The sequence below is a fragment of the Westerdykella ornata genome (genome assembly GCF_010094085.1).
Source record: "Westerdykella ornata strain CBS 379.55 unplaced genomic scaffold EI97scaffold_2, whole genome shotgun sequence".
Taxonomy (NCBI): domain Eukaryota; kingdom Fungi; phylum Ascomycota; class Dothideomycetes; order Pleosporales; family Sporormiaceae; genus Westerdykella; species Westerdykella ornata.
This window is the reverse complement of record NW_022986852.1, coordinates 861,867-888,313: the sequence shown is the minus strand read 5'-3', so window position 1 is coordinate 888,313 and position 26,447 is coordinate 861,867. Positions and strand designations below refer to the sequence as shown.

At 52.0% G+C, this 26,447-nt stretch overlaps 11 protein-coding genes across 11 annotated transcripts; 6 read left to right on the top strand and 5 right to left on the bottom strand.

The window, feature by feature from the left end:
* Positions 1–887: 887 nt before the first annotated feature.
* On the top strand, positions 888–1,927 carry EI97DRAFT_368792 (NAD(P)-binding protein; the record flags this gene model as incomplete). Its single annotated transcript, XM_033795153.1, has 4 exons — positions 888–956; positions 1,006–1,114; positions 1,160–1,562; positions 1,624–1,927. 4 exons carry the CDS (start codon positions 888–890, stop codon positions 1,925–1,927), a joined length of 885 nt encoding a protein of 294 aa, XP_033657718.1.
* Positions 1,928–2,174: 247 nt separating this feature from the next.
* Positions 2,175–5,371, top strand: EI97DRAFT_113905 (N-acetylated-alpha-linked acidic dipeptidase 2). The gene is made up of 2 exons (XM_033792988.1): positions 2,175–3,201; positions 3,251–5,371. Exons 1-2 carry the CDS (start codon positions 2,402–2,404, stop codon positions 5,244–5,246), a joined length of 2,796 nt encoding a protein of 931 aa, XP_033657717.1. The 5' UTR covers positions 2,175–2,401; the 3' UTR covers positions 5,247–5,371.
* A 713-nt stretch (positions 5,372–6,084) lies between these two features.
* Positions 6,085–6,801, top strand: EI97DRAFT_429939 (uncharacterized protein). The gene is made up of 3 exons (XM_033797558.1): positions 6,085–6,344; positions 6,413–6,481; positions 6,555–6,801. The coding sequence occupies exons 1-3, from the start codon at positions 6,257–6,259 to the stop codon at positions 6,635–6,637; spliced, it is 240 nt and encodes a 79-aa protein (XP_033657716.1). The 5' UTR covers positions 6,085–6,256; the 3' UTR covers positions 6,638–6,801.
* An 877-nt stretch (positions 6,802–7,678) lies between these two features.
* Positions 7,679–10,960, top strand: EI97DRAFT_113820 (Adaptor protein complex AP-2 alpha subunit). Its single transcript, XM_033792987.1, has 4 exons — positions 7,679–8,306; positions 8,355–8,689; positions 8,735–10,680; positions 10,731–10,960. The coding sequence occupies exons 1-4, from the start codon at positions 7,801–7,803 to the stop codon at positions 10,830–10,832; spliced, it is 2,889 nt and encodes a 962-aa protein (XP_033657715.1). The 5' UTR covers positions 7,679–7,800; the 3' UTR covers positions 10,833–10,960.
* Positions 10,961–11,418: 458 nt separating this feature from the next.
* Positions 11,419–13,546, bottom strand: EI97DRAFT_439234 (uncharacterized protein; the record flags this gene model as incomplete). The annotated part of the gene is made up of 2 exons (XM_033799550.1): positions 11,419–13,099; positions 13,467–13,546. 2 exons carry the CDS (start codon positions 13,544–13,546, stop codon positions 11,419–11,421), a joined length of 1,761 nt encoding a protein of 586 aa, XP_033657714.1.
* Positions 13,547–14,138: 592 nt separating this feature from the next.
* Positions 14,139–16,596, top strand: EI97DRAFT_391056 (uncharacterized protein). Its single transcript, XM_033796231.1, has 3 exons — positions 14,139–14,828; positions 14,879–15,332; positions 15,663–16,596. The coding sequence occupies exons 1-3, from the start codon at positions 14,267–14,269 to the stop codon at positions 16,537–16,539; spliced, it is 1,893 nt and encodes a 630-aa protein (XP_033657713.1). The 5' UTR covers positions 14,139–14,266; the 3' UTR covers positions 16,540–16,596.
* Positions 16,597–20,331: 3,735 nt separating this feature from the next.
* EI97DRAFT_113760 (uncharacterized protein) lies at positions 20,332–21,829 on the bottom strand. Its single transcript, XM_033792985.1, has one exon. It carries the CDS (start codon positions 21,492–21,494, stop codon positions 20,721–20,723), a length of 774 nt encoding a protein of 257 aa, XP_033657712.1. The 5' UTR covers positions 21,495–21,829; the 3' UTR covers positions 20,332–20,720.
* Positions 21,830–22,950, top strand: EI97DRAFT_113775 (uncharacterized protein). The gene has a single exon (XM_033792986.1). The coding sequence runs from the start codon at positions 22,165–22,167 to the stop codon at positions 22,726–22,728; it is 564 nt and encodes a 187-aa protein (XP_033657711.1). The 5' UTR covers positions 21,830–22,164; the 3' UTR covers positions 22,729–22,950.
* EI97DRAFT_429932 (uncharacterized protein) lies at positions 22,725–24,043 on the bottom strand. Its single transcript, XM_033797557.1, has one exon. The coding sequence runs from the start codon at positions 23,626–23,628 to the stop codon at positions 23,173–23,175; it is 456 nt and encodes a 151-aa protein (XP_033657710.1). The 5' UTR covers positions 23,629–24,043; the 3' UTR covers positions 22,725–23,172.
* Positions 24,044–24,587: 544 nt separating this feature from the next.
* On the bottom strand, positions 24,588–25,460 carry EI97DRAFT_113680 (uncharacterized protein). Its single transcript, XM_033792983.1, has one exon. The coding sequence runs from the start codon at positions 25,189–25,191 to the stop codon at positions 24,727–24,729; it is 465 nt and encodes a 154-aa protein (XP_033657709.1). The 5' UTR covers positions 25,192–25,460; the 3' UTR covers positions 24,588–24,726.
* Positions 25,027–25,933, bottom strand: EI97DRAFT_429931 (uncharacterized protein). The gene is made up of 3 exons (XM_033797556.1): positions 25,804–25,933; positions 25,525–25,607; positions 25,027–25,474 (listed from the first exon to the last, which is right to left on the bottom strand). The coding sequence occupies exons 1-3, from the start codon at positions 25,878–25,880 to the stop codon at positions 25,215–25,217; spliced, it is 420 nt and encodes a 139-aa protein (XP_033657708.1). The 5' UTR covers positions 25,881–25,933; the 3' UTR covers positions 25,027–25,214.
* Between the last annotated feature and the right edge of the window lie 514 nt (positions 25,934–26,447).

Sequence of the window (26,447 nt, the reverse complement as noted above, 5' to 3'; positions counted from 1 at the left end):
CGATCCATGTCCGCGTCCAGCTCGGCTGCAGATCCAGTATCGGAGGATGGTGGTCCCATCAATCATTCCGGGATGACGTGGGGGCTTTGTGACCTGAAGGGCTCCACCAGGGCAAGCTTTGGGCTCTTGAGGAAGATGAACCGGGCTCCGGATATCTGTCCTTCTCTTTCCGCCTATTCTGTTCACTCCTTTTCGTACCGTTTGTCTTCAGCATTCCTTGAGGACGTCGACAGGTACTTTCTTCATCTATAGTTTGGGACTGGAAAACATCCGTTTCGCCGGAGCAAAGGATCCATCTTTAAGTGGCACTTTTCACTGTATACTTTTCGGAGAATCCACAGGCTGTAATGGACGCAGTTACCTTTCTCTGGCGTGCTGCCGTCTCCCAGGATTTCTCGAAATTGAAGAACTCTTGGTTACAGGGGCGGCTATACGCGCAATGTCTGGTCATTGACGTCTTCGAAACTTGGTCGCCAAATGTTGTACACCAAAGGCCTTTCATGCGAATGAGATATCTGTAGCGCTACAGGAATTCCATAATTGCTAGTCACACTGGCATCGACTAGATCTTGCCATTTTCACCCAGGCCCTGAGGGGCTTCGGGAATCTGGTCGACTGTCAATTTCAACCGCTTGAGCCATGGGGAACTTCAGCGATGTCGAGGTCGAGTCAGCCCAACTATGCGGATCCATCGTTATTACCAAAACAGGCATAACGCCATTTCCTCCCGAACCTCGGTTCCTCTCGTTCCGCGGGCATAAGGTACCCGCCTCCGCAAGTTGAGCACTGGAAATCCGAGCGACGCCGTCTTATCTTCTTCATTGCGAAGCTGCCAGAGGAATACCAAGCTTCTTATCGGCTCGTCCAGTCACTCAACTGAGAAAGAAATGGCCTCGCAGAGAGTTGCTCAAATTTCCGCCCACCTCAACTACCCCAAGGGTATGCTGGCGGGCCAGGTATGGCACCTCACATTTTAGTCATAGACAGAATCTGAATGTCTACCAGGTCGCTATCATTACGGGATCCGGGCAAGGTATTGGTGCTGAGACCGCAAGGCTATTTGCCAACGAGGGTGCCAAGGTTGTCGTTGCTGATGTTGACGCAAGTATGTCTGGTGGAAGCCAAAACAGACTTGAGAGTACATACTGATGAACAACAGAGAAGGCCGAACAGGTCGCCAACGAGATCAATCAGAATGGCGGCAAAGCCATCGCAGTTGCTGGTGATGTCCTTGACGACAAATACATCAAGGAGCTCATCAAGAGGGCTGCTGAGTTTGGGGAAGGCAAGATCCATATCATTGTCAACAACGCGGGATACACCTGGGACGGCGTTATCCACAAGATGACCGACAAGCAGTGGCACACCATTGTCGACCTCCACGGCACTGCTCCCTTCAAGCTTATACGCGAAGCGGCTCCATATTTCCGAGTAAAGGACGGCGAACCGCGTAATATCATCAACATTTCCTCGACTTCCGGCCTGCACGGAAATGCCGGCCAGATCAACTACGCCCTTGCTAAGGCTGGTGTCACTGGTCTTACGAAGACCATTGCCAAGGAGTAAGTAACAATATCCTAGTCGGCTACCATCAATCGGACAATGGTTCCTAACCATTCTTAGGTGGGGTCCCAACTTCGGCGTCCGCGCCAACACTGTTGCTTTCGGCCACATTCTGACCCGTTTGACGGCGGCAAAGGAGGCGGGTGCTTTCGTGACAACGCCCGATGGTGAGAAGGTCGCAATCGGCATACCGCAGGCACAGAAGGCTGGCGGGCCCGGCGCGGGTCAGCAGCACCTCGATATTCCCCTCAGGAGACCCGGTACTGCTACAGAGGCTGCCAGTGCTGTGTTAGCTGTTGCCAGCCCGCTGTTCAGCTACGTGAACGGACAGACCATAAGCGTTACTGGCGGGAGGAACATGTAGGAAGGAGTTCTAGAGAGTTTGAATCCGCAGCTAGCTTGGCCTTGTAAAGGGCTGTATGACTTTTGCCATTGTAGATATAATGAACGACAAATAACGATACCCAAAAAAGAACGCATACTGTATCCTCTGCGTGGTGCTGGAGACCTGCCCAACCGCTAGTGGTGGTTGTCAAGGATTACGCGTTGGGCCAAGAGGATTGTTCCCCCCGGGCGTTGGACGCTTCAGGTTCGGACTTCCTGATGCAGAACCCCGGACATTTCGCTGGGCTCCTCAACATCGACATAGGAGACGACGCCGTTAGCACGACTTTGTTTTCCCTCTGCAACATTGCCACTCTTTAATTCATTTCACTATGTATTTCAGCATACGATAAGTTCCATATACCCCTATCCCCGCTCCACCGGCTGCACCACCCCCCTTCCCCTGCGCCATACATCGAGACGTCCGGACCACGAAGGTCCATCCATAGCTCCAATGAGTGAGGAAAAGCACCTCTACGATGTCCAATCCGACCCTCCAATCCCTACCTACGAAGAAGCCACCTCCTCCCGTCCGCGGTCCCGGTTCGGCCCACAAGAAGTCAGCGACGACGCCGAGAGGCAAGGCCTCCTAGGCCACGACCTTGCACCCCAGAGCTCTAGTTCGCGCCGGAGAAATGGGTACTACCATCCACCGTCCGAGCAGTCTGCGCGGGAGAGCGACGATGAGGACGCCGGGTTGGTGAGCCCAGAGGAGGGGGAAGAAGGCGAGGCGCAGGCGCTGCGACAGGAGATGGAGGAGATGGACATGTTGGATCCGGAGGCCGAGGAGACGGGACTGTCACGAAGAGATAGAGCGCGCGGACGGTTTTCGAAACGGTTCCAACAGATTACGCATCGGTTGTCACGGTTTCATTGGCCCCGGATACGCATACCTTGGCCTTCGTTCCGGCTTGACTGGCTACGGGACAGGCTGCCTACGATTCCGGAGGAATACAGACCAGGATGGGCTATTCTGGCGAGGCTATGCGGTCTTCTGCTGATTATTAGTCTGGTGTATCTGCTCGTTGTGAGTGAGATTATGCCTATGGGAGCGGGGAATTTTGGGCAGCCGTTCAATGCGGAGTGGGTTCGGCAGCAGGTGCAGCAGAATGTGGATGTTGAGAGGATACAAGAGAATCTGAAATATATCACATCGTTTCCTCATGAGGCGGGGACGGAGGGGAGCTATTACATTGGGGAGTGGATTGAGGGGAAGTTCAACGAAGCGCATATGGATGCTTTGGCGCATGACGAGTAAGTTTCAGTAGCTCAGACGATTGTAGCTCGTGTGCTGATCAGCCAGTTTCTACGTCTACTTGAATTATGCCAAGGACGGAGGACGTCGTGTCGCCATTGTTGATCCGCCGGAGAAGGCCTGGGTTGCGAAGCTGGAGGAGGAGTCGGCGTATAATCCGCCTAGGCCGCAGACTGGAGCGTTCCATGGGCTTTCGGCATCCGGGAATGTTACTGGTCCTCTGATCTATGCCAATTACGGACACAAGAACGACTTCCTTAAACTCAAGGAGGCGGGTATCGACGTGAAAGGGGCTGTGGTGCTCATGCGGTATTATGGCACACAATCCGACCGAGCCATGAAAGTGCGAACAGCAGAAGAGGCGGGAGCAGCAGGCGTGCTTCTCTACTCGGATCCAGCTGAAGATGGCTTCAAAAAGGGCGCCGTTTGGCCACTGGGACGCTGGAGACCCGAGGATAGCGTCCAGCGGGGCACTGTTGCTCTAACGAGTTGGATCGTCGGCGACACCCTCACACCTGGTATTCCTAGCACTAAAGACGCGAAGCGCATGCCAAAGGACAAGAACCCTGCGTTGCCCAAGATACCAAGCTTGCCACTTGCCTGGAGAGACGCGCAGAAGCTTCTACAAGCCATTTCTGGAATCGGCGTAGAAGTACCCAGAGATTGGGTAGGTGCCGTGCCGGACGTTGGGGAGAAGTGGTATACGGGGAATGAAAGGTCTCCTCATGTCAATCTTCAAAATATCCAGGACACAAACGAGAAACAGCCCATCCGCAATGTTTTCGGGTCATTCATCGGCATGGAAGAAAAAGCTAAGAAGATCATTGTCGGAAACCATCGCGACTCATGGTGCTTTGGAGCCGCAGACCCGGGTAGCGGAACAGCTGTCATGCTTGAAGTCGCCCGCTTGCTGGGTGAGCTCCGTATGCAAGGCTGGCGACCTCTGCGTACCATTCAGTTTGCCTCTTGGGACGCAGAAGAGTACAACCTTATCGGTTCGACCGAGCACGTCGAGGCCAACATGGACGACCTACGCGCCAACGCAGTCGCTTACCTGAACGTTGACGTCGGCGTTACCGGCTCCAAACTCTGGGCCAATGGCTCACCCGTCTTCCAAAACGCGTGGCTGCGCGCACTCAACCGTGTCGCCGACCCCAACAAGAACGTCACGTTGAAAGAGCTCTGGGCCTCGCAGAACAGCCAAGTCGGTGGCCTAGGCGCTGGCAGCGACTACGTCGCCTTTCAGGATCTTGCTGGCTGCTCCAGCTTCGATTTCGGCTTCTCCGGCGAAGGACACGGTGATATGTACCACAGCTGCTACGAAACGTTCGAATGGGTTTCCAAGTACATCGATCCAGGCTTCGCCTACCATGGCGCCCTCGCCCAGGTCTGGGCCCTCCTCATCCTGGAACTCGCCCAAGAACCCATCATTCCCTTCAAAATTGACGACTACGCCACCTGGCTCATGCGCGAAGCCCACGCCCTAATCGACTGGTCGCGCTCGAAGTTCGAGGACCAGAAACAGAGTTCGCGGTTCGATGCAAAGATTTTCCAAAAGTTGACAGAAGCGATCCACGTGTTGAAGGATAGGGCGGAGAAGTTCCACCACTTTGATGACTTCTGGTATAATCAGGTGTATGGGACGGGAGGATTTGAGAGCCCGGGTGTGACGATACAGAGGACAGGACATAATGGCGCGATGGCGGCGTTTGACGCTTGGTTGTTGGACTTACCGGAGGGGGAGAAGGATAGGGAGCCTCACGGGGTAAGTAGTTCTCCTTCCTATTCGGTGTTTCTTCGAAGAAACGAGCGGCAAGGCTTATCGGTCGGTATTGCGTTTACATCGCTGACTCTATCACAGATCCCTGGCCGCGACCAGTACAAACACGTCGTCTTCGGTCCCGACGCATCAGGCTCTGGCTACGATGCTGCCATATTTCCCTTTGTGCGGGACGCCATTGATAATGGTGACTGGGTGCTTGCAGAGAAGCAAATCAAGAAGACAGCGGATATTATAAGGAAGGCGGCGGAGAAATTGAAGTGAGGGCGTGAGAATTTGAACGTCCTTATTGCTTGTATAGAGCGGATATGGTATGCATGTGCAGGGCAGTCATCATGTTGCAGGGATGGCGTTGTGGCGTTGATGAGCGGCTATGTTCGCTGAGGTGGCCCACTGGTAGCATTGGCATTACTACACATCATTTCTACTTTCCTTACGTTGCTAATACTCTTTATCGTTCTCTCTGAGTGGCGCCCTGATTGACTGTATGATCCTGTACTTGTTGCTGTTCCAATGCGGAGAGACCTTTGTTTGTCTGGACGATGCTCAGTTAGCCCATGTCCAGGACATTATTCTATCCTGTATGTGCCGGAGAACATGCGCTGCTCATTACTTCCTCTAGGCCGTTTGCAAATCTTAACCGCCTCTCCCTTTTCAATTAGTCAGCGTGGACACCCGCTATACCAGAGGAAATCTTCGTTCTGTGGAAGTTAAGTTGCTGGTTTTCGGATTGCATCCCGGTTGCCTTTTGAGTTATCTGCCGGCGTTTGCTAAGCTTGGTGTTTGCCTTGACGGTACAAGTCACGGAGTTGGCATGGCCGTAGTCCTGTACTGTCATAGATGTATACTCGGCATGTTCCACGTCCTTCGACGAGGCGTCACCATACGGCAGCAGTAACCACACCTTTCATATGCTGCAATGTACCATGTATACTTGCTCCCGCTGCGATCTGCCACTCGAAGTATCCGCTTTTCGTGGCAACCTTGGCAGCACAGTGATGAGAAACGCCTGTACTCTAATTGGCTGACTGGCCATGATCAGGTGATCGCCCCGTACATCTGATAGTATAGATATCACCGCATATCTGATCGAGGACGTATATATAAACCGAGGATTCGTCTGCGTAGAGCTGGTTTCGTTATCACACACTAACTCTGATTTCACAACAACCACGATTTTGAGATCTGTTCCTCCGCTGCTAGTCATTCTCATAGACCAAGCTCAATCGGTTACCACCACCAAACACCACGAAACTCCTACAACCAACATCAACATGACTTGCTGCGGACGTAATAACGGCCAGTGCGTGTGCGCTGCCGAGGCCACCTGCAGCTGTGGAAAGCAGCCTGCTCTCCAGTGCAGTACGCCTCTCGTTCACCTACCGTACCTCTCTTTTACCTCACGAAGGAGTTTACTAACAATGACATAGCCTGCGAGAAGGCCGCCACCGAGAACAAGCTCCCGGAGCATACCTGCGTGTGCGGTAAGCGCGCTGAAGGTAGGTTTTATCCGGCTCTCTGTCTATCTGCCTACATAGTTTGTGAGGAACTCATACTGACGATGAGGAATAGGAGCATGCACTTGCAGCCGCGCCAAGAATGAGAGTGCTTCCGCCAATGAGGCCAACGAGATCGACTTCACGACTCAGAAGTAGACTCTCGATTCCATTTGAGGTGAAAGTAAGGAGTGGAGCGGGTGTTATGGCGTTCGTTGGTGATTCTGGGGTTATGCATGCATTTCGGTGGGGTCGGACTGGGATGGTGATAGATGCCGAAATACATACCAATTCATGAAATGGAATTCAATGACACTACTCTGATGTCTGGATTGAATGGACTTGTGGTAGGGCCGTTGGCCAAAGTCACTGTTTGCTCTAACATCTCCACCTAGACAGCCAGTGCTCGGGTTAACCCTAGGCGGCCCTGTGTTGAAATGGAGTCCTGCAAGATAGGATTGCGGAAGGGTTCCCATCGTGTTTTATCACCGATTTATCTAGCGTTCTACCGTTATCATCAGGCTTAGGATCGAGTTGGGAAACGGTCTAAAAAGATAGTGATGCACGAAGGGAAGTCGTGCTGCTGTCTGTTCCTCTAGTGGTAGTTCTTGTTCTAGGTAAACGTAGGATATTTTGGATTATATGAACAATGATGAATAATTCAGAAAAAAAGGCGTGATAGTGATGGGATATGCTGTATTGGTACGTTGAGAGCAGAGCGCCAGAGAAGACGTCGATTTAGCAGCGGTATGTGGAGTAGGATTCGGCCGTCTGAATCCGCAGGATGCCTGAAAAAGGATTGAGGAGAAAAATATCGCCTTATCAGATATTCTAGCAGTACGGAGGATACGAATAAATATAGTACGTATAGACATGTGCATCTATAGTCGAGGTGTGACGAGAGAGAAATGGGATTCCTGGTCTGCCTGTATACCAACGCAGTTAGTAGGCGAACGCTCGGACACCGGCTTGGCATTAATCACCTCCCCCCATCCTCCATCGCATGGTCTAGACACCCACCCGCAGCATTGCTGCAGTCCTGCTCTCGAAGATATTGCCGGCCCGTCGATTTACTCATTCGACCGCCTCGACACCGCCGCCAAACATGCGATACTGCTCATGACGCACCGCCGAGTGTCATCCCTTCCAGCTCGTTGCGCAAAACCCCCGTCCCCGCAGCCGTTCCCCGACCTCTTGTAACCGCGACCGACTCTCGAATTCACATCCAGTCACCGTAGACTGTTCAAGTCGTCGTTTTGTCCGGCTACCTTCCCGGCGGGAATCGCCCGCCTCTGAACCTCCCGTCATCCGTAACTGCCAAAATGTCTTCAGGAACGGGGGGCGGAGGGCTCTTCAGCCGGAACAACTCCGGCAATGTGCCCACTATGCGAGGACTTGTATCGTTCATTGCCGACTTGAGGAATGCCCGAGCTCGAGAGTTGGAAGAGAAGCGAATAAATAAGGAGTTGGCAAACATAAGGCAAAAGTTCAGAGATGGCGGTCTCAATGGTTATCAAAAGAAGAAATACGTCTGCAAGCTTCTGTATATATACATTCTCGGTTGGAACGTCGACTTCGGACACCTTGAGGCGGTCAACCTCATTTCGGCCACCAAGTATTCGGAAAAGCAAATCGGTTATCTCGCCGTCACATTGTTCTTACACGAGCAGCACGAGCTATTGCATCTCGTCGTCAACAGCATTCGCAAAGACCTCCTGGATCATAACGAACTCAATAATTGCCTGGCATTGCATGCTATTGCAAACGTGGGAGGCAAAGAAATGGGGGAGGCATTGAGCCCTGATGTGCATCGCCTCCTGATATCTCCGTGAGTTTTTCGCTCAGTGACTCTATGATCCAAGCTGACATATAACAGTGCGTCCAAAGCGTTCGTGAAAAAGAAGGCCGCACTGACCTTGTTGCGCCTGTACCGCAAGTCCCCCAGCATCGTCCAAAATGAGTGGGCAGAGCGAATAATATCGTTGATGGACGATCCAGACATGGGCGTCGCGCTTTCCGTAACGTCACTTGTCATGGCGCTAGTGCAGGACAACCAAGAGCAGTACAAAGGGAGTTATATCAAGGCTGCTAACCGGTTGAAGAGAATCGTGGTAGATGGAGAATGTGCTGAGAGTTACTTCTACTACAAAGTGCCTTGTCCTTGGATACAAGTCAAACTCCTCAGGCTTCTCCAGTACTATCCACCTCCTGGTTCGTATCTCACTCACCCCCTCTGACATTTACTGACAAAACTAGAGGACTCTCATATCCGAAAGCTCATTCGCGAAGCATTGCAGAAAATCATGGATTCCGCCCTGGACATACCGAAGAATGTACAACAAAATAATGCCCAGAACGCTGTCCTGTTTGAGGCTATCAATCTCATCATCCACCTAGATACAGAGCAGGACCTGATGGTGCAGATTTCAGAGCGACTGGGAAAGTTTATTGCCTCTCGAGAAACCAACGTCCGATACCTGGGTCTTGAGGCTATGACACATTTGGCCGCACGATCCGAGACTTTGGATCCCATCAAGAGACATCAGAGCATAATCATTGGCTCACTGCGCGATAGAGACATCAGTGTTCGCCGGCAGGGCCTCGATCTTTTGTACAGCATGTGTGACCCCACCAACGCACAGGGCATCGTGAACGAGCTTCTGAGGTATTTGCAATCCGCCGATTATGCCATAAGGGAGGAAATGGTGTTGAAGATCGCGATTCTCACAGAGAAATATGCTACAGACGTGCAGTGGTATGTCGACATATCACTGCGGCTCATAGCCATGGCCGGTGACCACGTCAGCGACGAAGTCTGGCAACGCGTCATTCAGATCGTTACGAATAACGAGGAGCTGCAGGTATATGCCGCACAGAACATCCTCCAGTACGTCAAAGGAGATTGCCATGAAACACTCGTCAAGATCGGAGCTTATCTTCTGGGGGAGTTCGGGCATCTTATTGCAGACAACAAGGGCTGCAGTCCCATTGAACAGTACATTGCCCTGAACTCCAAGATACGGAGTTGTTCTTCAAGCACAAGGGCAATCATCCTGTCCTGCTTCATTAAGTTCGTCAACTTGTTCCCGGAAATCAAACCGCAATTGCTGCAAGCATTCAACGCCTTCAGTCATTCCCTGGATTCGGAGTTACAGCAACGAGCTTGCGAATACCTTGCACTCGCGACTATGCCGACCGACGACCTCTTGAGAACGGTGTGCGATGAAATGCCACCATTCCCCGAGAGAACATCTGCCTTGTTATCTCGACTCCACCAGAAGCATGCCACAACCAGCGATAAGCGTACATGGGTGGTCGGTGGCAAGGCTGCGAACGCCGATCCTAATGAGGTCAATCTGGCGCGTCAGGGCACTGGTTTGAAACGCAGCTTTACGAATGCGGGTGCTTCAAGAGCGGAAGGTGCCTCTGCCAATGGCAGTGCAGCGAACGGAGTTAGTTCTATTACGAACGATCTCGCTGGTCTGGATATGAGTATGGAAGCCAGTAACGGTTCGAAGGCTCCAAATCTCGCCAGTGCCGCACATTTGAGTCCCGATTGGGAAGTTGGGTACAATCGCCTACTGCTTCGCGCTGAGGGCGTGCTATACGAGGATGCGCAAATACAAGTGGGCCTAAGAACAGAGTACCGTGGGCACCTAGGTTGCGTCATATTCTACTTCACCAACAAGTCTTCATTCCCAATGGGCTCTTTTACGACCACGTTAGACAACAAATCGGCCGAAAACTTGAAGACTGATATCAAGGGACTGCCGGACACCACCATACCCCCTGAGGGTCAGACTCAGCAAACTATCATGTTCGAAGCGAAGAATGTCTTTGAGAATGCGCCCACCTTCCGAATATCATACCTTGCTGGAGCTCTACAGGGGCTTACGTTACAACTGCCCGTTGTTCTCCACAAGTACATGGATGCCGCCGAACTTGGCGCTGAGGACTTCTTCAAGAGGTGGAAGCAGATTGGCGGGGCGCCCCGGGAAGCTCAGAGAATATTCGGTTTGGTTAACGAAAGACGGACGATGAACATGGAATATGTTAGGAAAGTGGTGCAAGGCTTCAAGTGGGGCATCCTAGACAATGTGGATCCAAACACCAAGAACATTGTCGGCGCTACGGTTTTACATACGAGCGAAGGTGGGAAATTTGGCTGCCTGTTGCGGTTGGAACCAAATTTTGAGAGCAAGGTTAGTTCCACCATACCCAACATCCGGCGGTTGGGCCTAACAAAGCGCAGATGTTCCGCATCACCGTTCGTGCAACAGACGAAGCTGTTCCGCCCGTGCTGGTCAAGCTTATGGAAGAGCGCCTTTCGCAGGGTATCGAGGGACTGACGTAATGTTGACTTAGTTCGTTGCTTCGGTTATTGCATTATATACATTGGTTATGACGTTCAGCGCGACGCACATTCTCTTCTCTTTGTAGTTGTTGCCGTGGAGGATGTTCTCGCGGGCTGGCGGCACTGTGGCATTGCATGGTAGGGATGGAAAATGAAACAACGTGTGCAAATTTTCGTTGCAATGGTGTTGATCGCTTGGTTGCTAGTAGGGATATCGAGCGAGGAAGTAAAATAGCTTAGGTTAAGTGGTCCCTGATGATGATCATGGTACTATCTGGCTTATGCTTACATAGGGTAAGCTACACTGTTGTTTGCATGCGTAGCGGATCACTGGGTCGATTCTGCCTTTCGGTCACAACACGACATGGAAGACCTTCAAGCTCATCTGCCACTGACAATGTGAGTGGTAGTACACCAGATTGAAGTCTCCATCATGGAGCTACGGGTACATATTGTGATCCACATGATTTAGCCTCCTAATCCAGCTTTTGTCCTCAACTCCAAGATCGTACTTCCGATGATGCGGCCCGTTTTCCGAGACAGTCTTCCACAAGGTGAATACTCTTACTCCCACTCATCAGTACTCTTACTCCCACTCATCATCCGCAACGTCTCCATCATCTTGATCGTTGGTTGTAAAGGAGTATTGCCTCAGCTTGGAAGAGGTAAAAGAACGAGGCAGGAACTTTGCCCTCTTCTTCTTGGGTCGATCGGGAAGGTCCTGACCTGTCTCCTCGGTCTCTGCCTTTGTCCAGCCATCACTCTGTGTGTCAATTTCCATGGGGTTATCGCATACATCCTTGCCGTTACTTGAGAACTGCGGAGTGTCGTTGACAGGTTCAGTTGCCATAGGCTCCGGTTCCGGCTCCCTCATCTGTTCATCCGTCTGCTTCTCCAGCCCCTTCCAAGGCTTATCCTCCCACATCCTATCCGGGCCGTTCTCCCCGCGCATTATCTTTTTGAGCAACTCCCGCCTCTTACGCGCATCCGATCCAGGCCTCTTCCGTTCGACCTGCCGAGCGTGCTCTACCAAATGCGGAGGCCACGTCTTCCCAGTAGGATCCAGATACACCACCGGCTCCTTCAATATCATCCTCCGGCCTGGATCCCTCACCTCGAATGTACTCATTATGGCACTTCGGCATTCCGGAAACTTGCGGTACAGCTCAAACCATTCCTTGTCGGGTCCATAGGACATTCTGACTGCAAGGATGCTCCGGATGCGCTGATGGGGCCAGCATGCAGCTAGCGCGTCGAAGAAAAGCGTGCGGAGAGGACAGTCTGTCATGGTTGCGTTGCAGAGATAGTCGATGTGAGTTGGGGTGATAAGCTCTACGGTGCCGTTCTGTGTTTGTGGGTCGTGCTCGGTAGACCACTGCATCTTGACAGTTCGTTCGAAGATGCAGTGCAACGCCCGCATGGCAGAGTCCCTATACTTGTCTGCGCGCAACTGATCGCCCAGGATCCAGGCCGCGGTATTGTAGATGATGGGATCGGCATCCGGAGCGCGGACGGAGTAGACGTTGGAATGGATGTAGGAGACGAAGTTTGCGAAATGGACGGGGGACAGCTCAGGCAGGTGGACCCGAGTGTGAGACGTCGGGTTTGCATTTGCCGGTATGAAGGCGAAGAACTCGGAGTGTGAGGCTAGCAGGGATGCGGAGATGTAGAAGACGCGGTGGGCGTTGCTTGTGGAGTCGCCGACGGTGACTTCGATGGGTCGAGGAATACCGGGGATGTATTTGGCCGTCGGACTGGAATGTGAAGGCGTTAGGAGATCGTATATGAGGGGCATGCGTGAGATAGGAGCGCTGAGTCCTTGCAATGAATCAAACGTCCAGAATGGCTCCAAGTCTTCTCCACCTTCCCAAGCACGTGTTGTGGTGCGTCCTCGACCGCCAGAGTCATCCTCCCAATAATCTATTGGCCTTGCATTACCAGAATCGTCTGCTGAAATCAATCGGGATCGTGGAGTGCTTGGAGTGGTATGGACCGGTCCGGCTGCGAGCGGTGGGTACGCGTCGGCGCTGATTGTCTCGTAGCTTGAGGAACTGCTATCACTGGAGTACCCCGTGAGCGCCGGCTCTGCATCCTCCGCAGGAAGACGCAGTTTTGGATCTCCGTCGGCCATGACAAGGGACGGTGCGGGTGTTGAATCAGTGGGCCCGTTGATGTCTCTTGACGATTCCACAAAGGACAGTGGAGCGTTGAGTTGGAAGGGTGACCGTGCTTCGAAAGAGGTGGTTGGTAGGGTAGCTGAGAGTGGCCTGGAAGGAGGAAAAGTTGAACTTTTATCACGTCACTTTGAGACTGCGCCAGAACGTCGCAGTGAGGACGCGTGATCACGTGCAGTCGGTGAAAGATGCCGCGCGCCCCTGATACCCATACACTACAACCCCGCTCAAAAACAGGTTGTTCCTACTTCAAATGCCCTACTTTTCACTAGCTACTCCATCAGCGTTGGGTGGAGGTGGTGTGTCGCCACAGGTTGACGGTCTAAACGGTTTCCTTGCTGTGAGCGCCTAACCTTCTGAATATTAGTGACAGAGTTGAGACAAATATAATTCTCTTACTTAGTGAGATATAGGTATAGCTGAAGCATGAGCTCTTCAATGCATCTTTACAACGACCTACTTTCCGTAGGTTCTGATACTGGAGGCCAGTGACATTGTTCTGCCACTCGGTTGCGTGGACAACACATATTTGACACTCATGATGAGAAATGGTGGTACGCGCAAGACCTCACACCCTCATAGGAGACAAAAGCCGGCGAGACCTAGTAGTCATATGTGCGATGCCAGTTCCTTTATGGAAGTGTTTGCTCCGGATGTTGGCTGTCAAAGACCTGAAGGTACAATGGTAAGTACAAATTGTACGATACTCTGCATGGAACTCATATCATCCATTCGCCAGCATTTCCCAATTCACTACTGGAGGAGAACATGGCCGTGGGACCCCTGGCGATGGATAGGAGCACTGGGAGTCTGAGAGCTGCAGGGAAAGTAGTCGGGACATGCGTGCACTCCCATCTGCGACTGCGTAAAATGGAAGCGTTCCATCATGGACCCGAAGAGAGGTTCAAGAGACAGGCTCTTAGACATCGACCATGTTCTCAAGTTTATCCATATATGCTTTAGTGTTGATGACAACACAGACAGGGATGACACAACACACGAATGAAAGGGGCGTAAAGGACGCGCTAGCCCACACAGGGAAATGATAACTGATCAGGCTTAGCATTATGCACGGCCCAGCTGTGAGTGTTAAAGACCGGCAACGTCCAGCTATGGGCTTCCTCTTTCGAATCTCTTGACCACTCCATTTGCATACGGGCGTTCTTGAATACGGATCCCTCGTGTCACCCATACCTCTCCGGCACCGCCTTAGAGGCTACACTGATTTCCTGTTTGGGTCAGAACATATATACATACAACATGGAACACCAAATAGACTTCCAAGACGGTACCAATGCTGGGAATGGCTCTAATAAGCCGCTACAGAAATTTATGTTTATCGATCCGACCAGTCATGGAGCCAACGCCAAACCAAACAAGGCGGTACGGTCTTTTGTCATGCATCATGCACGCCGAGCGAAGCCTTGGAGTACCCGCCAGAAGAAACATGACCGAGTTTTGAAACCGAAAAGTAAAGCCAAAACTGCAGAGTCATCAATTACGAATCCTCAGGAATCACGCGAAGCAACCGTTGTCTCCGCCACCCCGAACCCGACCGCTCAGGAGCGCACTTCTACCCGACGTGGCAGGGATACTCAGACCGGCCTGACACCAGCTAGCGCTCGTAAAGGTTCGCCTAGACGATGGGGCACTCTTCCATCCGGCGAAGGGAATGCTTCAGTGATTCCACGCAATCAAGATGTGAGGGCAGCCGCGCCGCGAGCGCTTGCACGACATGACGGATTTGCCCTTGGGGTTACCGACCCATTCGATTGTCTGCCAGTAAAACTGGACAAGAAGAAAAGCGCAATGCTTCATTACTGTAAGCCCGCAAGTATAGCCCAATGGAGATTCTGTATTGATTGAATACAGTCGTCTCTGCAATCTGTCCCCTGCTCATACCGGTGGACATCTATCATTCATCAACGAACCTACTCAAAACCCATTGGGTAGCAAGCTCACTGCAGAACATCACAAGCCCCCCATTTGCATATGCCCTGCTCACCTCGAGTGCACTTCTGCTTATGCTGCAAGGGCTCTGCCGCCTTGATGAAGTGCTCTATTTCAAATCTAAAGCCATCTCAGAAATCAACAAGCTACTATCGGATCCTAACACCAGCGTAGCTGACGGCAATATCGCCGCTGTCTTCACCCTATTAACCCTCGAAGAGTACCAACTTGTCCCAGGGAATCAGTCGCGGGACGAGGCTGATTGGAGCGAGCTGCAGAGGAAAATCCATCTCAACGGCCTATGCACTATGATTAGCCAGAGAGGTGGGCTTTCTGCATTGAGTACGAACAGGTGTCTTCAGACATTCATCATGATGTAAGCTGCTGTCACTCTTTCATGATTGCAATTGGAGCACATCCGAGCTCTCCACCATCTATTACCTTACTATTTTCCGAAACTTTCATGCACGAGGCCCTCCCATTACAGCTAATCCCGATCCACAAAACTATACTTGGGCGGTAACACGAGGCTGCAAGGTCAGCTGGCTCAATAACATGTAGCTTGATACGACCTTATCAGTTTATATCCAAAGCTTAAAGGGCCTGTTGCATGGTTTGGCGAACCTAGGCCGAAATGATCCTTCAACCATACCTTCCATCCGCAAATTATCACCTGTAGGAATATGACTAATCTCTTCTTCTCTAGGCACAGCACAGCACATGCGACAACTACTTTCAAAAGCCCCTATACCACGCTCCTCGACTCGACTGGCCGGCATCCGCGTTATCCCACTGCTCCCTCTCCACCCCCAAATCTACGAGAGGGTGTGATTCATCTCTTCCGAAATCTCAAGCTCCCCCAGTCTCTTCTCGATATCTTGACCGACCTCGCCCTCTTCACGCACGATACATCGTCCTGGTATGCATACCGTCATTCTCCCGTCGACCCGCTCGAGTTGCAAAAACATGGTTGCGTCCTCAACGCCCGACTCTTATCGTGGTACTCTGGCCATTCACGCAACCGAGACAACCAAGAGGAGGGGACCCAAGGTTTCATGCAAGATGCTATCGCTCTCGCAAGCCTCGTCTATGTCATAAGAATCACACAGCCATTCGGTCCCGGCTTCCGAGGCCAGCTCTTCATGACAGTAAAGAAGTTGCGAACCGCACTGGGTCGAGCGCCGGCATCGCGCTGGGTGGACAGCGAGGACGCGCTGCTATGGACAGTGACAATGGGGGCGCTAGCTAGCCTCGGAACCAATGAGTTCAGCTATTTCAAGAAGTATGGGCGTGAAGCTTTCGCAGGGTGGCGAGGAAAGGAAAAAGGAGTCGAGGACCTGTTGGGAAGGATGAGGAGTGGTCTGTGGCTTAGTGTGCTGATGGACGAGGAAGTGAAGCCAGTATGGGTTGAGATGCGTATTGTCACTGACGAGACAGTAACGGCTCTGGAGGAAGACGCGAATGAGGGTGAAGGTGTCACAGCCGAAACTGAAACCGATGTAAAAGGGGAAGATGCTGTAGGTAGGTTGACAGGAGCGAGATTCTTCTCACCAGAGGCAGAAGTGAGAGGTAATGATGAATAAGTTTGATAGAGTAGATAAGCCCGAATGCACCGCTGAATGATGAAATTTACTTATAGGCACGACGAGCCTCATACCACGCAGTGCATTCTGATTCTGAGTGCCAGCCGGGTGATAGAAAACGGCCGTTGCCGTTTCGTCCTTTCATGTACCCTCAGTGGTGTAATATTCTACATCTAGAGCGTAGCTGAGATGCATTGACGGACTGTTGTACTATAACCATCTACTGAACAAGGTTCTTGAACCATACAATTACAGTTCGCACTAGCTGACAGTCGAAAACCGTACAAGTGGCATTTGTTCAGTTACCTGCATGACCGCATATTGATCGATGCTGATTCAGGAAAAGGCATCCCACGTAGGTGTTTGTGTCCGTTCATTCGGCCAGCAAAGCTCGCTACGGCCTTTTGAAATCTCAGAATCCGACCTTCGCGACATAGGGCAAAGTATTCCTACACAGCGGTACTGTGCTTGCCCTCTCCTTATTTCTTCATTCACGAGTTTGGTTATTATCAGGTAGAAATGTTTAATGCGTACATGAACATAAGAGAGTGCTGTGACGCATAGACATCCTGGAGAACCCAATCCCTGACAACATCTCCGAATTGGTCACTGTCGTTGATGCCCATAAAGCTTTTTATCGCTGAGACAGAACCCCCACGCACGTTTCGGAGTTTGGCAGATTTCTTCTTTACAGCGTGGCGGTGGAGTGGGTGCTGCGGTGAGTGAATTGCTACCCTACGGCAGAATTCTTGCGCCAAGGGGAACTTGGGGCCCACCAACCGATCTATACTGCAGGCCCAACCCTAAATTTTCAGTATCCACAGTATCCTCAGACCCACAAGGAAATGCATACTATGACGGATCATCCGAGCATCCTCGGTTCTCCCTCTGCTCATCGCTTTTCCAGCAATGGTGGGTCAGGTGGCGAATATCGTGAAAACCTTGCTCGGCATCACGGGTGCAAACTGTGGTTTCCACCCGACTACTACAATACTCGCGCTAAACTGGTCCTGCCGCAACTAGCGTGACAGAAATTTTCCTGAATTTTTTTCTTTTCTGTCAGCCACAATCCTAGTATAGTCGACGGTTTGGCGTGGCTCTTTGACGGGCTATCCGCAACTTGAAGAGCGGTGGAGCTTTTTCCTTGCCGTGGCTGCCACGCGGCTATCGGTGCACGAGCGGGTTGAGTGGACCGAGATGCCGAGGGATGTGAGTGGATTCAGGCTTTTCGTGATGAAATTTTCTGTCAATGGTGAAGAGATTTTAAAGTGTTTGCGGTGAGAAAAATTCACGGATCGGTACAGCCAGTAGTCGTACTGGTTTGTGATATCCGCTCGGAGAAGTTTTCAATGTGGATTGGGGAGCAGAATAAGGTGTGAGAAAGCAGCTCAGTGGCTAGACTTAATTGGCCAACGAGACCGAAGTGTATTCGACACTTGGTGCATCGCAGTATTTTGTTTCTTGCTTCAAAGATGTCTCATCAGTTGATCGGCCCTTGAGAACTGCATTCGCGATCGCTTGCCGTGTTCCCCTCCGTGGGGAGGTCAGTGAGGGATAGAATCTTCGCTATAGTAAGCATCAATAAGCGTCTGATGATAGAACTGGGCGTGGACTACCATCAGATCTTATCTGATGCTCTGTTTGGCGTAAAGCCGGGTCCCCCATCACAGTCTACTGTGGTATTAGTAGACCGACCGTAACTCCGCAAACTCCGCCTGTGGTGGAAATCCCGCCCATAAAAACGCAGGCTCGTTTGAACATGTTCGTGAAGGAAGAGTACGATCGTCCTTCGAACACACGTTGCGGGAGCATTTCTCACTACTTCGACATTCACCGCACCCTTTCACTGCATCCAGATCCGGCAACCCAAGCGAATTTCCACCAGCGGGATCTAGATCCGCGCGGGGCTGGCCAGAGAACGGAGCTCTAGCCCCCAACCTGCCAGCACGTGCAATTTACATCATATGTCAAGGCGTTCCTCCAATCAGAATACCAAATGTCCCTCAACCATGTGGTGTGTGCCCTCAGAGCGCTGATACCATTCTTCAGCCCCATATCTACCATCCATTTCCCATATCGGGATAGGAGGATGATGATTACGTCCGTACTGAATGATAGGAGGCTGATGAAAGCACGAAATTGGGAGATGGCAAGGACCAACGACAGCACTGTGCTGTCGAACGCCTTAATAATAACACGGATCTCATGCAGAGCCTTTTTGTCGCAGAAATAAGACGGGGGAATATCTTCACGGTATCAACCTCACTTTTTTCCGAGCAGGAACGGATGGTCTATGTTGTCGCTTGGGTTAAATTGCAGCGCAATGCCTCGCACAACTCTCGAGTCTCTCACCATGTCAGCCAGCCCCCATTTGAAGGCGGCGCGAAAGGGACGGATCCACGTAAAGGGCGTACGGTGTTTGAAACAGTTGATAATTGTGTTGGTTATATGGCACAGTCGTCTCGCAAACCCCTTTCTCTGTCGCGCAAGTACTGCCGCTCAGCGCCAAGGGTCATCGTCACTGAGCCGCAGTGCTCACAGCGTTTCAACACCAGGTCGTTTTGCCCGCAGGGACCGGTTGGGTTGAGTTATTGCCCGCAGTAATTCTGTCGAATAATGCCTGACACATGGAGTTTAAGGGAAACGAAACAGAAACGCGCTTTGTTTAATAATACAGTAGATCGCCTGAGGCCTGAAACTTCAGGTTTGGGGTTCGGGATACATGTTCGTTTGCAATGTTTGATCGGGAATTAACTTCATTTGCTGCCGGGGTTGGGGTCGGAGTCTACGCCTGCCGACGTCTATGGGGGAAGAGGCGTGGGTGCGGCAGTGATGCACTATTCTCAAGGACTACCATCCCGCGAAGTTGGCGGGGAGAGAGCAGGAGGAGCATCTTGCCCATTCAGGGAGTCTAATCATATTGTCAGAAGGACGTGAGTCCCTCGTACGAGGTGCCCATCCGGCTCTCTGCGCATTCGCGCAGCCATGCCGAGGGAGAATGAGCACCATCCCAAACAAATGTCTTCAATAAATCAACAGCGGTCACGAGCTCCATGAAATGCCCTCCCCACGCGATTGCGACAGAAACCGAGAGATACTCCTCCCCGCGCGGTTTTGCACATCCAAGTTTTTTTCGTCCGCGCGAAAGAAACCGCGATGGCAGCCGGATCTTCACGGGACCGGAGAGAAACAGACACCGACCGAACACCCATCAGATGGACAGCGATTCATGCTTGGCAAGCCACCCCGAACATGCATCCGCGCATCATGGGTGCAGCGACAGTCCACGTTTTTGTGGTTGATAAATTGGAGGGGTATCCGGTGGTGAGCGGGATGCAGATGGGGGAATCGTACGGAGGATGATGTGTTTGGCTACCCACGCTGCCTCGGGTCACGGCTCACAGGTACATCCAAGGGTTCTCAAAGGGAATAGAGGCATACGCAAGCTCCCCAGGCATCCATTATCGCTTCCGTCGCTTTGACTATTCCCTCTGTACGAAATACGCATTCCAAATGCAGTCTCGCGAACGTTGGCCGCGCAAGCAGGCAGTGTTTCCCCTTCGCAAACGCATCCTCATCCCCTTCGGAGGAGTAGTAATCATGTTCAGATTAGTAACCGACCGGTGAGCATGAAAGGGCGGAGACTGGCAGCCTTGAACGCGCCAGATGACTGGAAGACCCTTGCCGTGGGCTGTGGTTGCACGGCAGGGTGGGCCGGGGTGGCCGGCAGAAGCGGAGAGAAAAGCGGTCAGCTGCATCTTTGGGTGCTTCATGCGAGAATATTCGAAGTGCTGTGCAAAGTATGCGGGGACAGGGTATCATCGCGATGCGAGCACGGCAGACAACTTGGACGATTGTTGAGATGATGATCATGATCTTTGAATTCCTATCCTACGTGGGGGAGTCTCAACCATAATGTGGGAGATCTGGAGCCCCGAATGCTCATGCTGAAAAAAGAAAACCGAATATTCCCCTCAATGGTATCCATGCATCTAGTCTGGATTGAGTAGAGTGCCTCATAGCAGCTTTTTGCGCTGCGTGATAATAAAGAAAAGCAAACCAAAGAAATGAGTTGTGATATCGTGCCCGCCCAAGCGCCATGCTAGAAAATCCGCGACTCGCTCGCCAAAATGCTCGTATCGAAACAAATAGTAAGGTCGAGAAGGATGCAGGTGTAGGCCTTAATAGCTTGTTATGAGCGGAGCGGATGAGTTCTGTATTATGTAGTCCGACTCGTCCGAGAGGTAGGTCGGATGTGCGTTCTTGTCGTAGAAGGATGTTGTGAGCATGGCTTCCTTTTCCGAGAATTGCAGAGTGGGTTGTGGCGGGGTGTTGGGCGGGGAATGTTCGTCGTCGGAGTCTTCGTCATGTACGAGCTCCGGTGGTGATTGTGACGGAACGCGAGTGAGAGCCAAGTCTTCGTCGTCCTCCAGGTCGGCGTACTGATCTTCTTCATCCTCATCTTCCTCTGAAACTTCTGTGGTCGAGATATGTACCGGTGCTGAGACGATATGGCGGGGTACAGCAATCATGTCGAAGTCACCCTCCTCATCGTAAAAGTCTGATTCCGAGCTGGCATCCGAGTCGGCGTCCGAGTCGTCCTCCGCCTCCTCTGCTATCCTGTCTGCCCACTGGATGTGCCGTGACTCCTTTCCTCTTGAGGCTTCGCGGACAGTGTTGTTGAACCACTCCTCCTGCTTCTTCTCTGCCTCGGCAAGCTCCAGCATGAGGGAGTCGAGAAGATTGGCGTGGCCTACGAGCAGGCGGAGGTCATGGTCAGGTCGCATTGCTTCCCGGCCCAGCTTCGAACGGGCCGTGGCCGCGATGTAGTATGTTTGGGTAAGGGACATCTTTTGCTTCTTCTGAGGAGGCGTTGCAATGAAGTGCGAGCGTGTAGTCTCAGCCGAGAAGGGTTCGAAGGGGGTCTGTAACCGGAGGTGGGATGAGGACGGCATGGTGATCTCTTTTGGAGCCGGAATATTTTTGTATTTGTAGGCAGGAAAAGTGATGCCTGAGTGAGTCAAAACGTCTGACTGGTGCAAGGGACCAATGGCTGCCAGCGGGAAGCGATCCGAGGCAGGGGGTTGTGATGGTTCCGGTGTGTGGTCGACGTTGTGGTTATGTATGTATAAATGTTCGAGGCTAGGATGTGTCTCGAACCAGGTGGTGCTTCACAAATGCTATTTGCCGTTTGGTGCAAGTAAGTGAATTGGGAAGTCGGTGATGGAGGCACGGATTGAGTGGAATTGCGTGTTTCTTATGTTTCCCACGCCCTGATGAGCATGACTACCTGGACGCGCAGTTAAGCCGGGGCAGTCGGACACATCACCCCCCGTCTGCGAAACTCCGCAGGGCCTGACCGCCTTCCGAGCAACAGGGACACTCAGTAATGGACCAGGTTCCTCCGTCCGTGATGCGCCGCGCGCCAGATGACAAAAGAGAAAAGGGCTCCAGGGCTGACGCATCGGCCGACTCCCGCGCAAAATGGCTCGGCTCGGGTTTTGGGACTGGCCGTGTGGAGTTAACACGCCTGGCCGCGCCTTTCTCTCCGCTCATCAATGATTCATCGCCCAGGCTTTTCCTGAGCAGGCTGCGAACATTTGTCGGGTTTACAAATGGCACTCCATGGTAAAATATCGTCCTGCATCCATTGCATCACCGACTCTCTGCCCCTGTGATCTCGAACTCTGCTCCCAAAGAGACACTGTGCCTGTCCACGCCGCCATCAGCTGCAATTTCGCCCGTTTGAGAATGCGCTCCCTGAGTCCTCACCAAGGGCGGTTTGTGGCATGGTCACTTTGGTGCCTGGGATTCAGCGTGGAGCCTTACGTGTGCACTGTCTGTGGGCCTGTAACAATCTTCAGGCACACCGCGGGGGCTGTTGGAGCGTTGATGCGCTGGCTTTCGTCCTGGCCCTCATCAGCCACGGTCGCAGTCATTGTAGCCGACTGTGCAGTGCAGCAACAAAAAAGCCACCGCATAAGTCACCGCCAACAACCGGTCTGTCTTCTTTCCTCCGCTTTGTGCCCGAACCCTCACCCGTCTGGCCCTGCAGTCATTTCTCATAATAACGTTGTGTTGAAGTCTTCTCGTATTACTAACTGGAGCAGCGTTGAGCAAGGCTGCGCACACCATTGGTTGTTGGTCAACAGCTTAACAATCCCAGATGACAAACCCTTTGAAGCGTGATGAATCATAATGGTTCTTCCCCGCATCATTGTCTCCTGCTTATGGCGTGGTCAAAAAGGACCGTAACCAGAGTCTCGACCTGAAGTGTCGTCATACATCACTGATCTCTTAGAAATGATGTGCGAGCACTTGTACCATATCAATCGCACTGTTTCCGTATTCCGTGCGGGACTGCAAGCCGACCAACCATCGATCGATCGCATTCCCCAGCTGTCAACGGAACCACCACACCGTCGCCCTTTGCTTCCCCTTCAGGTTGGAGTTTCCAAAGCCATCACAGATAACACCCTGCAGTGACCAGCTCTCATGCACTCTCTGCGCCTGTAGGCCTATTCGCTCGTCTGTCGCTGCTCTACACACAGTACTCCGTCCTCTCCCTCAACACCACGCAGCCCTATGCCACCGTCAAGGTTACATGCAAGCAGCCTGGACCCATTCGTTCATTTACGCGTCGCACAACGCATCCCCATACACTGGTTCTCCCCTCGCTAGGCGCTGGCACTCACCGCTGACCCCTTCTTTGCGCGAGGAGGCTGAACGCCTCACCGCAGCCTCACCGCCGACTCCGAGATACGGTCGCGATGCGCCAAGGCGCTGGAGAAACGCGCTCGCAAAGTCGGAAATATGTACTGTTACTGTGTGTTTTGAAGTCTTTTCGCTTGCGGTGAGGCGGTGTTGAGAGGTAGAGTCCAGTATGATGGTTCCAGGGTCTGCTTGCTTGCATACGATCGTCCTCTCAGGGACAGAGCTCATTCCAGCTCGGCGACCTCTTATCGACTCATCCGAGCACCGCCTAGTGTCAGATTGCTCCTGTCTCAGCCATCTGAGGTTACTGCACGGTTGCTCCTCTCTCACAAGGTCACATGAACGGTCTTTTTGTTCAGAAAGTTGCAGCGTCATATGTTGCTCTTGAGGCTGACGATCTTAAGCTGGGAATGGATCCAGGTTTTCAGATAGACGTACTTTTGCGCTTTAGCGGAACTTGACTGGCAGGCACGAGCACTCATGTGGGACAGTGCACTGCAGTGGCTAGTCGCCATGCACTTTTCACGCGAGAAATACATGGCAAGCTTCGTCCAGACGAATCCATTTTACTCAGGGAAAGGAATACTTGAATATGGATGCCCACTCATACCGCAAGGTCACTACCACGGGTGGTTCACACGTTCCTGGAGTCAGACATCAGCACAATCTGAAGATATGCATTCTAACTCCTCACAATACAGTAGGACACCAAGGGCCAGTGATCCAGACGTCTATGGATTGGGTTTATGACCAGTCAAAGGGCGTCAGGCGAGAGTGAATAGAACACAAGATATCAAACAGTGGCATGTAATAGCATCCCATTGGACTTCATCCACAATCTGATGCGTGTTGCCAACTCTTCGGCCAATGAGGACAGAACGCACGGTGCGCATTTTCAGTGTTAGGCAAGTCCCTGGTTGAACAATTGAAGTGTTGCCTTTTCGACTGGGTCGAACCAACTAGCCCATCATCTAATGAATTGACCAGAGCGGCTCCCATTGAAGTTCATTCCTGCATACATACTTCTGGCACCTGCCTGCCATTAACTTTGTCAGGTTTGCTCTTCGCTCTAGCCGAGATATAATAGGATGGTGAATTAGCACTTCGACAAGGCGGGATATGCCATGTGGTGCTTGATGTCTTCGAGATACTTTGTAAGAGTATCCAAGTCTCTTATAAACAAGAAAAGCAATCATCAAAGACGAGAAACGTCAAAGTTCCGATGAAAAACGTCAGTGAGCCTGCAGACTCGCCCCGTGGTCAGCGATCAACTATTCCACGGGAGTACTCCACGAACGCCAGCTTCAGTGCGCAATCTATTAGAACTTGAAGGGCGTTTACCCTTGGCGCATGAGATTGCATAAGGCTCGTTACTGGTTGTGCAGCAGCGAAGTGTTGAGCTGAGGTTGACTGAAGAGCCAGAAGTGAGTGATGAGCTCCAAGTTCGACAATACTCTGAAGCCATTGCCGGCTCTACGTTACTGAATACTGCGTGGGCAATCTTACCAGGATATTCTCTGATTCACTTCCACGGTCTTTATCTCGTGTTCGATTCTCATGTCTTGCACCGTGTCGGAATATCCATAATATTCTTGAATTCAAACCAGTGAAGACCAAAAGGAAACAACATCGCAGCGCTTCTAAACGCATCACAAAGTCACAGCCATGATCATGGCGCGCTGTTTTTGTTCTTGTCAATAAGACTGGCAGGATTACGGCATGGGCCAACCAGAGAAACAGATGCGAAGACAGCGACCACCACAACTGAGCAGAGGGTGAAGAGAGGAGGCGGAGGCGAGAGTTGCACAGTGATCTGCTCCGCGCTATGACATGAGCCTGCATTGGACGCTCCAGACTGTTTATAGCATGTAGAAACAGCGGCATGAGATGCCCAGGGAAATAGCGACACCAACTGAAGTGTTCATACTCGGAGCGCATACGTCAGTCCCATCGACCGACCGCTACTCCTCATCATCATCGTCATCTGCGGTAACCTTGGCAGCCTCCTTCTTGCTACCTGACACCTTTTGTTCCTTCGCAGGAGCGGCCTTCTTCTTGGTAGCTTTGGCCTCCTCTCCCTCGCTGCCCTCCTCCTCTCCATTTTCAGCCTCCTCTTCCTCCTCCTCCTCTTCTTCTACCTCCTCTTCCTCTTCCTCTTCCTCTTGGGGCTCTTCACCCTTCTTTTTGGCATCCTTGGCCAATTTGGCCTTCTTCTTTGGAGCTAGGTCGACGAAGTTAGAAGCGACGAAGTACCCTGCAAGAAATACTTACGTGGAGCCTCTACTTCCTCCTCCTCGGACTCCTCTTCTTCTTCCTCATCAAAAGATGCCTCAGAGCCTTCCGACTCGTCATATCTGGCACAATGATTGTCAGTCGTTGCAGGGCCGGTCTCTGGTATTGGGCACAAATCATCACAAATCACGATTCAGCGTGCATTGGAAATCGAAAACAATAATATGAAGTAGAGAATAGAGTGGGCGGTAGGGTAATGCAGAGGCAGTGAATGGAATAGGGGCAATGGCATGACGTCAAGAGGCCGGCGTCACTCACTCCTCTTCGCTCTCCTCCTCGTCTGACGGAAGAGCTACAAGCTCCTCGTCATCCTGCTTTCTCTTGCGCGTGGACATGTTTGTATGGGGAGCTGATTGAGGTGGGTACAGAGATTGGGAGTCAATGGATGGGAATGGGTTTGGGGCGGAGAACGTGAGAGGTGGAGGGGGAACATGTAGTCCTGTTTTTGGGGGGGGCTGGGAGAGCGGCGGCAGTGCGCAAGGGGACCGCTCCCTTCAGTGCGACCAATGGGCTCTCAGTCCATATTAGGATATCTGTCGCAGCATCTCACCGAGTACGGGAGAACTGAAAGAGGCTGACTTCCGGCACGGCACTCCGTCAGCCTGCTGGGGGCTCGACAGCAATAAACGCGACTCTCTGCAGTTGCCCGTGCCCCCATTTTGACGCCTCCAGGGCTGTTCGCCTTTCTTCCAGCGAACCAATGCCGCCAAGTACGCTGCGGCAACGCTACTACTTTTGCGGTTAGATCCTTGGCATTAATCGCTCCCCACCAACGTCCCCGGCCATTGAATGCCGCATTGCTACCTTTTCCACTCTCCACTCACTTCTTCATTTTTGAGCACTCTCACGCTTGTGCACACGCTCTCCGACGGGTTGCATTGATATTCTATCTTGCTGCATGT

Coding starts and splice junctions, on each gene's coding strand:
- EI97DRAFT_113905 (XM_033792988.1), top strand. CDS start 2,402: ATGAGTGAGGAAAAGCACCTCTACGATGTCCAATCCGACCCTCCAATC. Junction 3,202..3,250: donor GATGCTTTGGCGCATGACGA/GTAAGTTTCAGT, acceptor CTGATCAGCCAG/TTTCTACGTCTACTTGAATT.
- EI97DRAFT_429939 (XM_033797558.1), top strand. CDS start 6,257: ATGACTTGCTGCGGACGTAATAACGGCCAGTGCGTGTGCGCTGCCGAG. Junction 6,345..6,412: donor GCAGCCTGCTCTCCAGTGCA/GTACGCCTCTCG, acceptor ACAATGACATAG/CCTGCGAGAAGGCCGCCACC. Junction 6,482..6,554: donor GTGCGGTAAGCGCGCTGAAG/GTAGGTTTTATC, acceptor GATGAGGAATAG/GAGCATGCACTTGCAGCCGC.
- EI97DRAFT_113820 (XM_033792987.1), top strand. CDS start 7,801: ATGTCTTCAGGAACGGGGGGCGGAGGGCTCTTCAGCCGGAACAACTCC. Junction 8,307..8,354: donor CATCGCCTCCTGATATCTCC/GTGAGTTTTTCG, acceptor GACATATAACAG/TGCGTCCAAAGCGTTCGTGA. Junction 8,690..8,734: donor CCAGTACTATCCACCTCCTG/GTTCGTATCTCA, acceptor TGACAAAACTAG/AGGACTCTCATATCCGAAAG.
- EI97DRAFT_391056 (XM_033796231.1), top strand. CDS start 14,267: ATGGAACACCAAATAGACTTCCAAGACGGTACCAATGCTGGGAATGGC. Junction 14,829..14,878: donor AAGCGCAATGCTTCATTACT/GTAAGCCCGCAA, acceptor GATTGAATACAG/TCGTCTCTGCAATCTGTCCC. Junction 15,333..15,662: donor CTTCAGACATTCATCATGAT/GTAAGCTGCTGT, acceptor CTTCTTCTCTAG/GCACAGCACAGCACATGCGA.
- EI97DRAFT_113760 (XM_033792985.1), bottom strand. CDS start 21,494: ATGCCGTCCTCATCCCACCTCCGGTTACAGACCCCCTTCGAACCCTTC.
- EI97DRAFT_113775 (XM_033792986.1), top strand. CDS start 22,165: ATGGTAAAATATCGTCCTGCATCCATTGCATCACCGACTCTCTGCCCC.
- EI97DRAFT_429932 (XM_033797557.1), bottom strand. CDS start 23,628: ATGACGCTGCAACTTTCTGAACAAAAAGACCGTTCATGTGACCTTGTG.
- EI97DRAFT_113680 (XM_033792983.1), bottom strand. CDS start 25,191: ATGCGCTCCGAGTATGAACACTTCAGTTGGTGTCGCTATTTCCCTGGG.
- EI97DRAFT_429931 (XM_033797556.1), bottom strand. CDS start 25,880: ATGTCCACGCGCAAGAGAAAGCAGGATGACGAGGAGCTTGTAGCTCTT. Junction 25,608..25,803: donor GAGGAGGAGAGCGAAGAGGA/GTGAGTGACGCC, acceptor TCATTGTGCCAG/ATATGACGAGTCGGAAGGCT. Junction 25,475..25,524: donor GGAGGAAGTAGAGGCTCCAC/GTAAGTATTTCT, acceptor TCGTCGACCTAG/CTCCAAAGAAGAAGGCCAAA.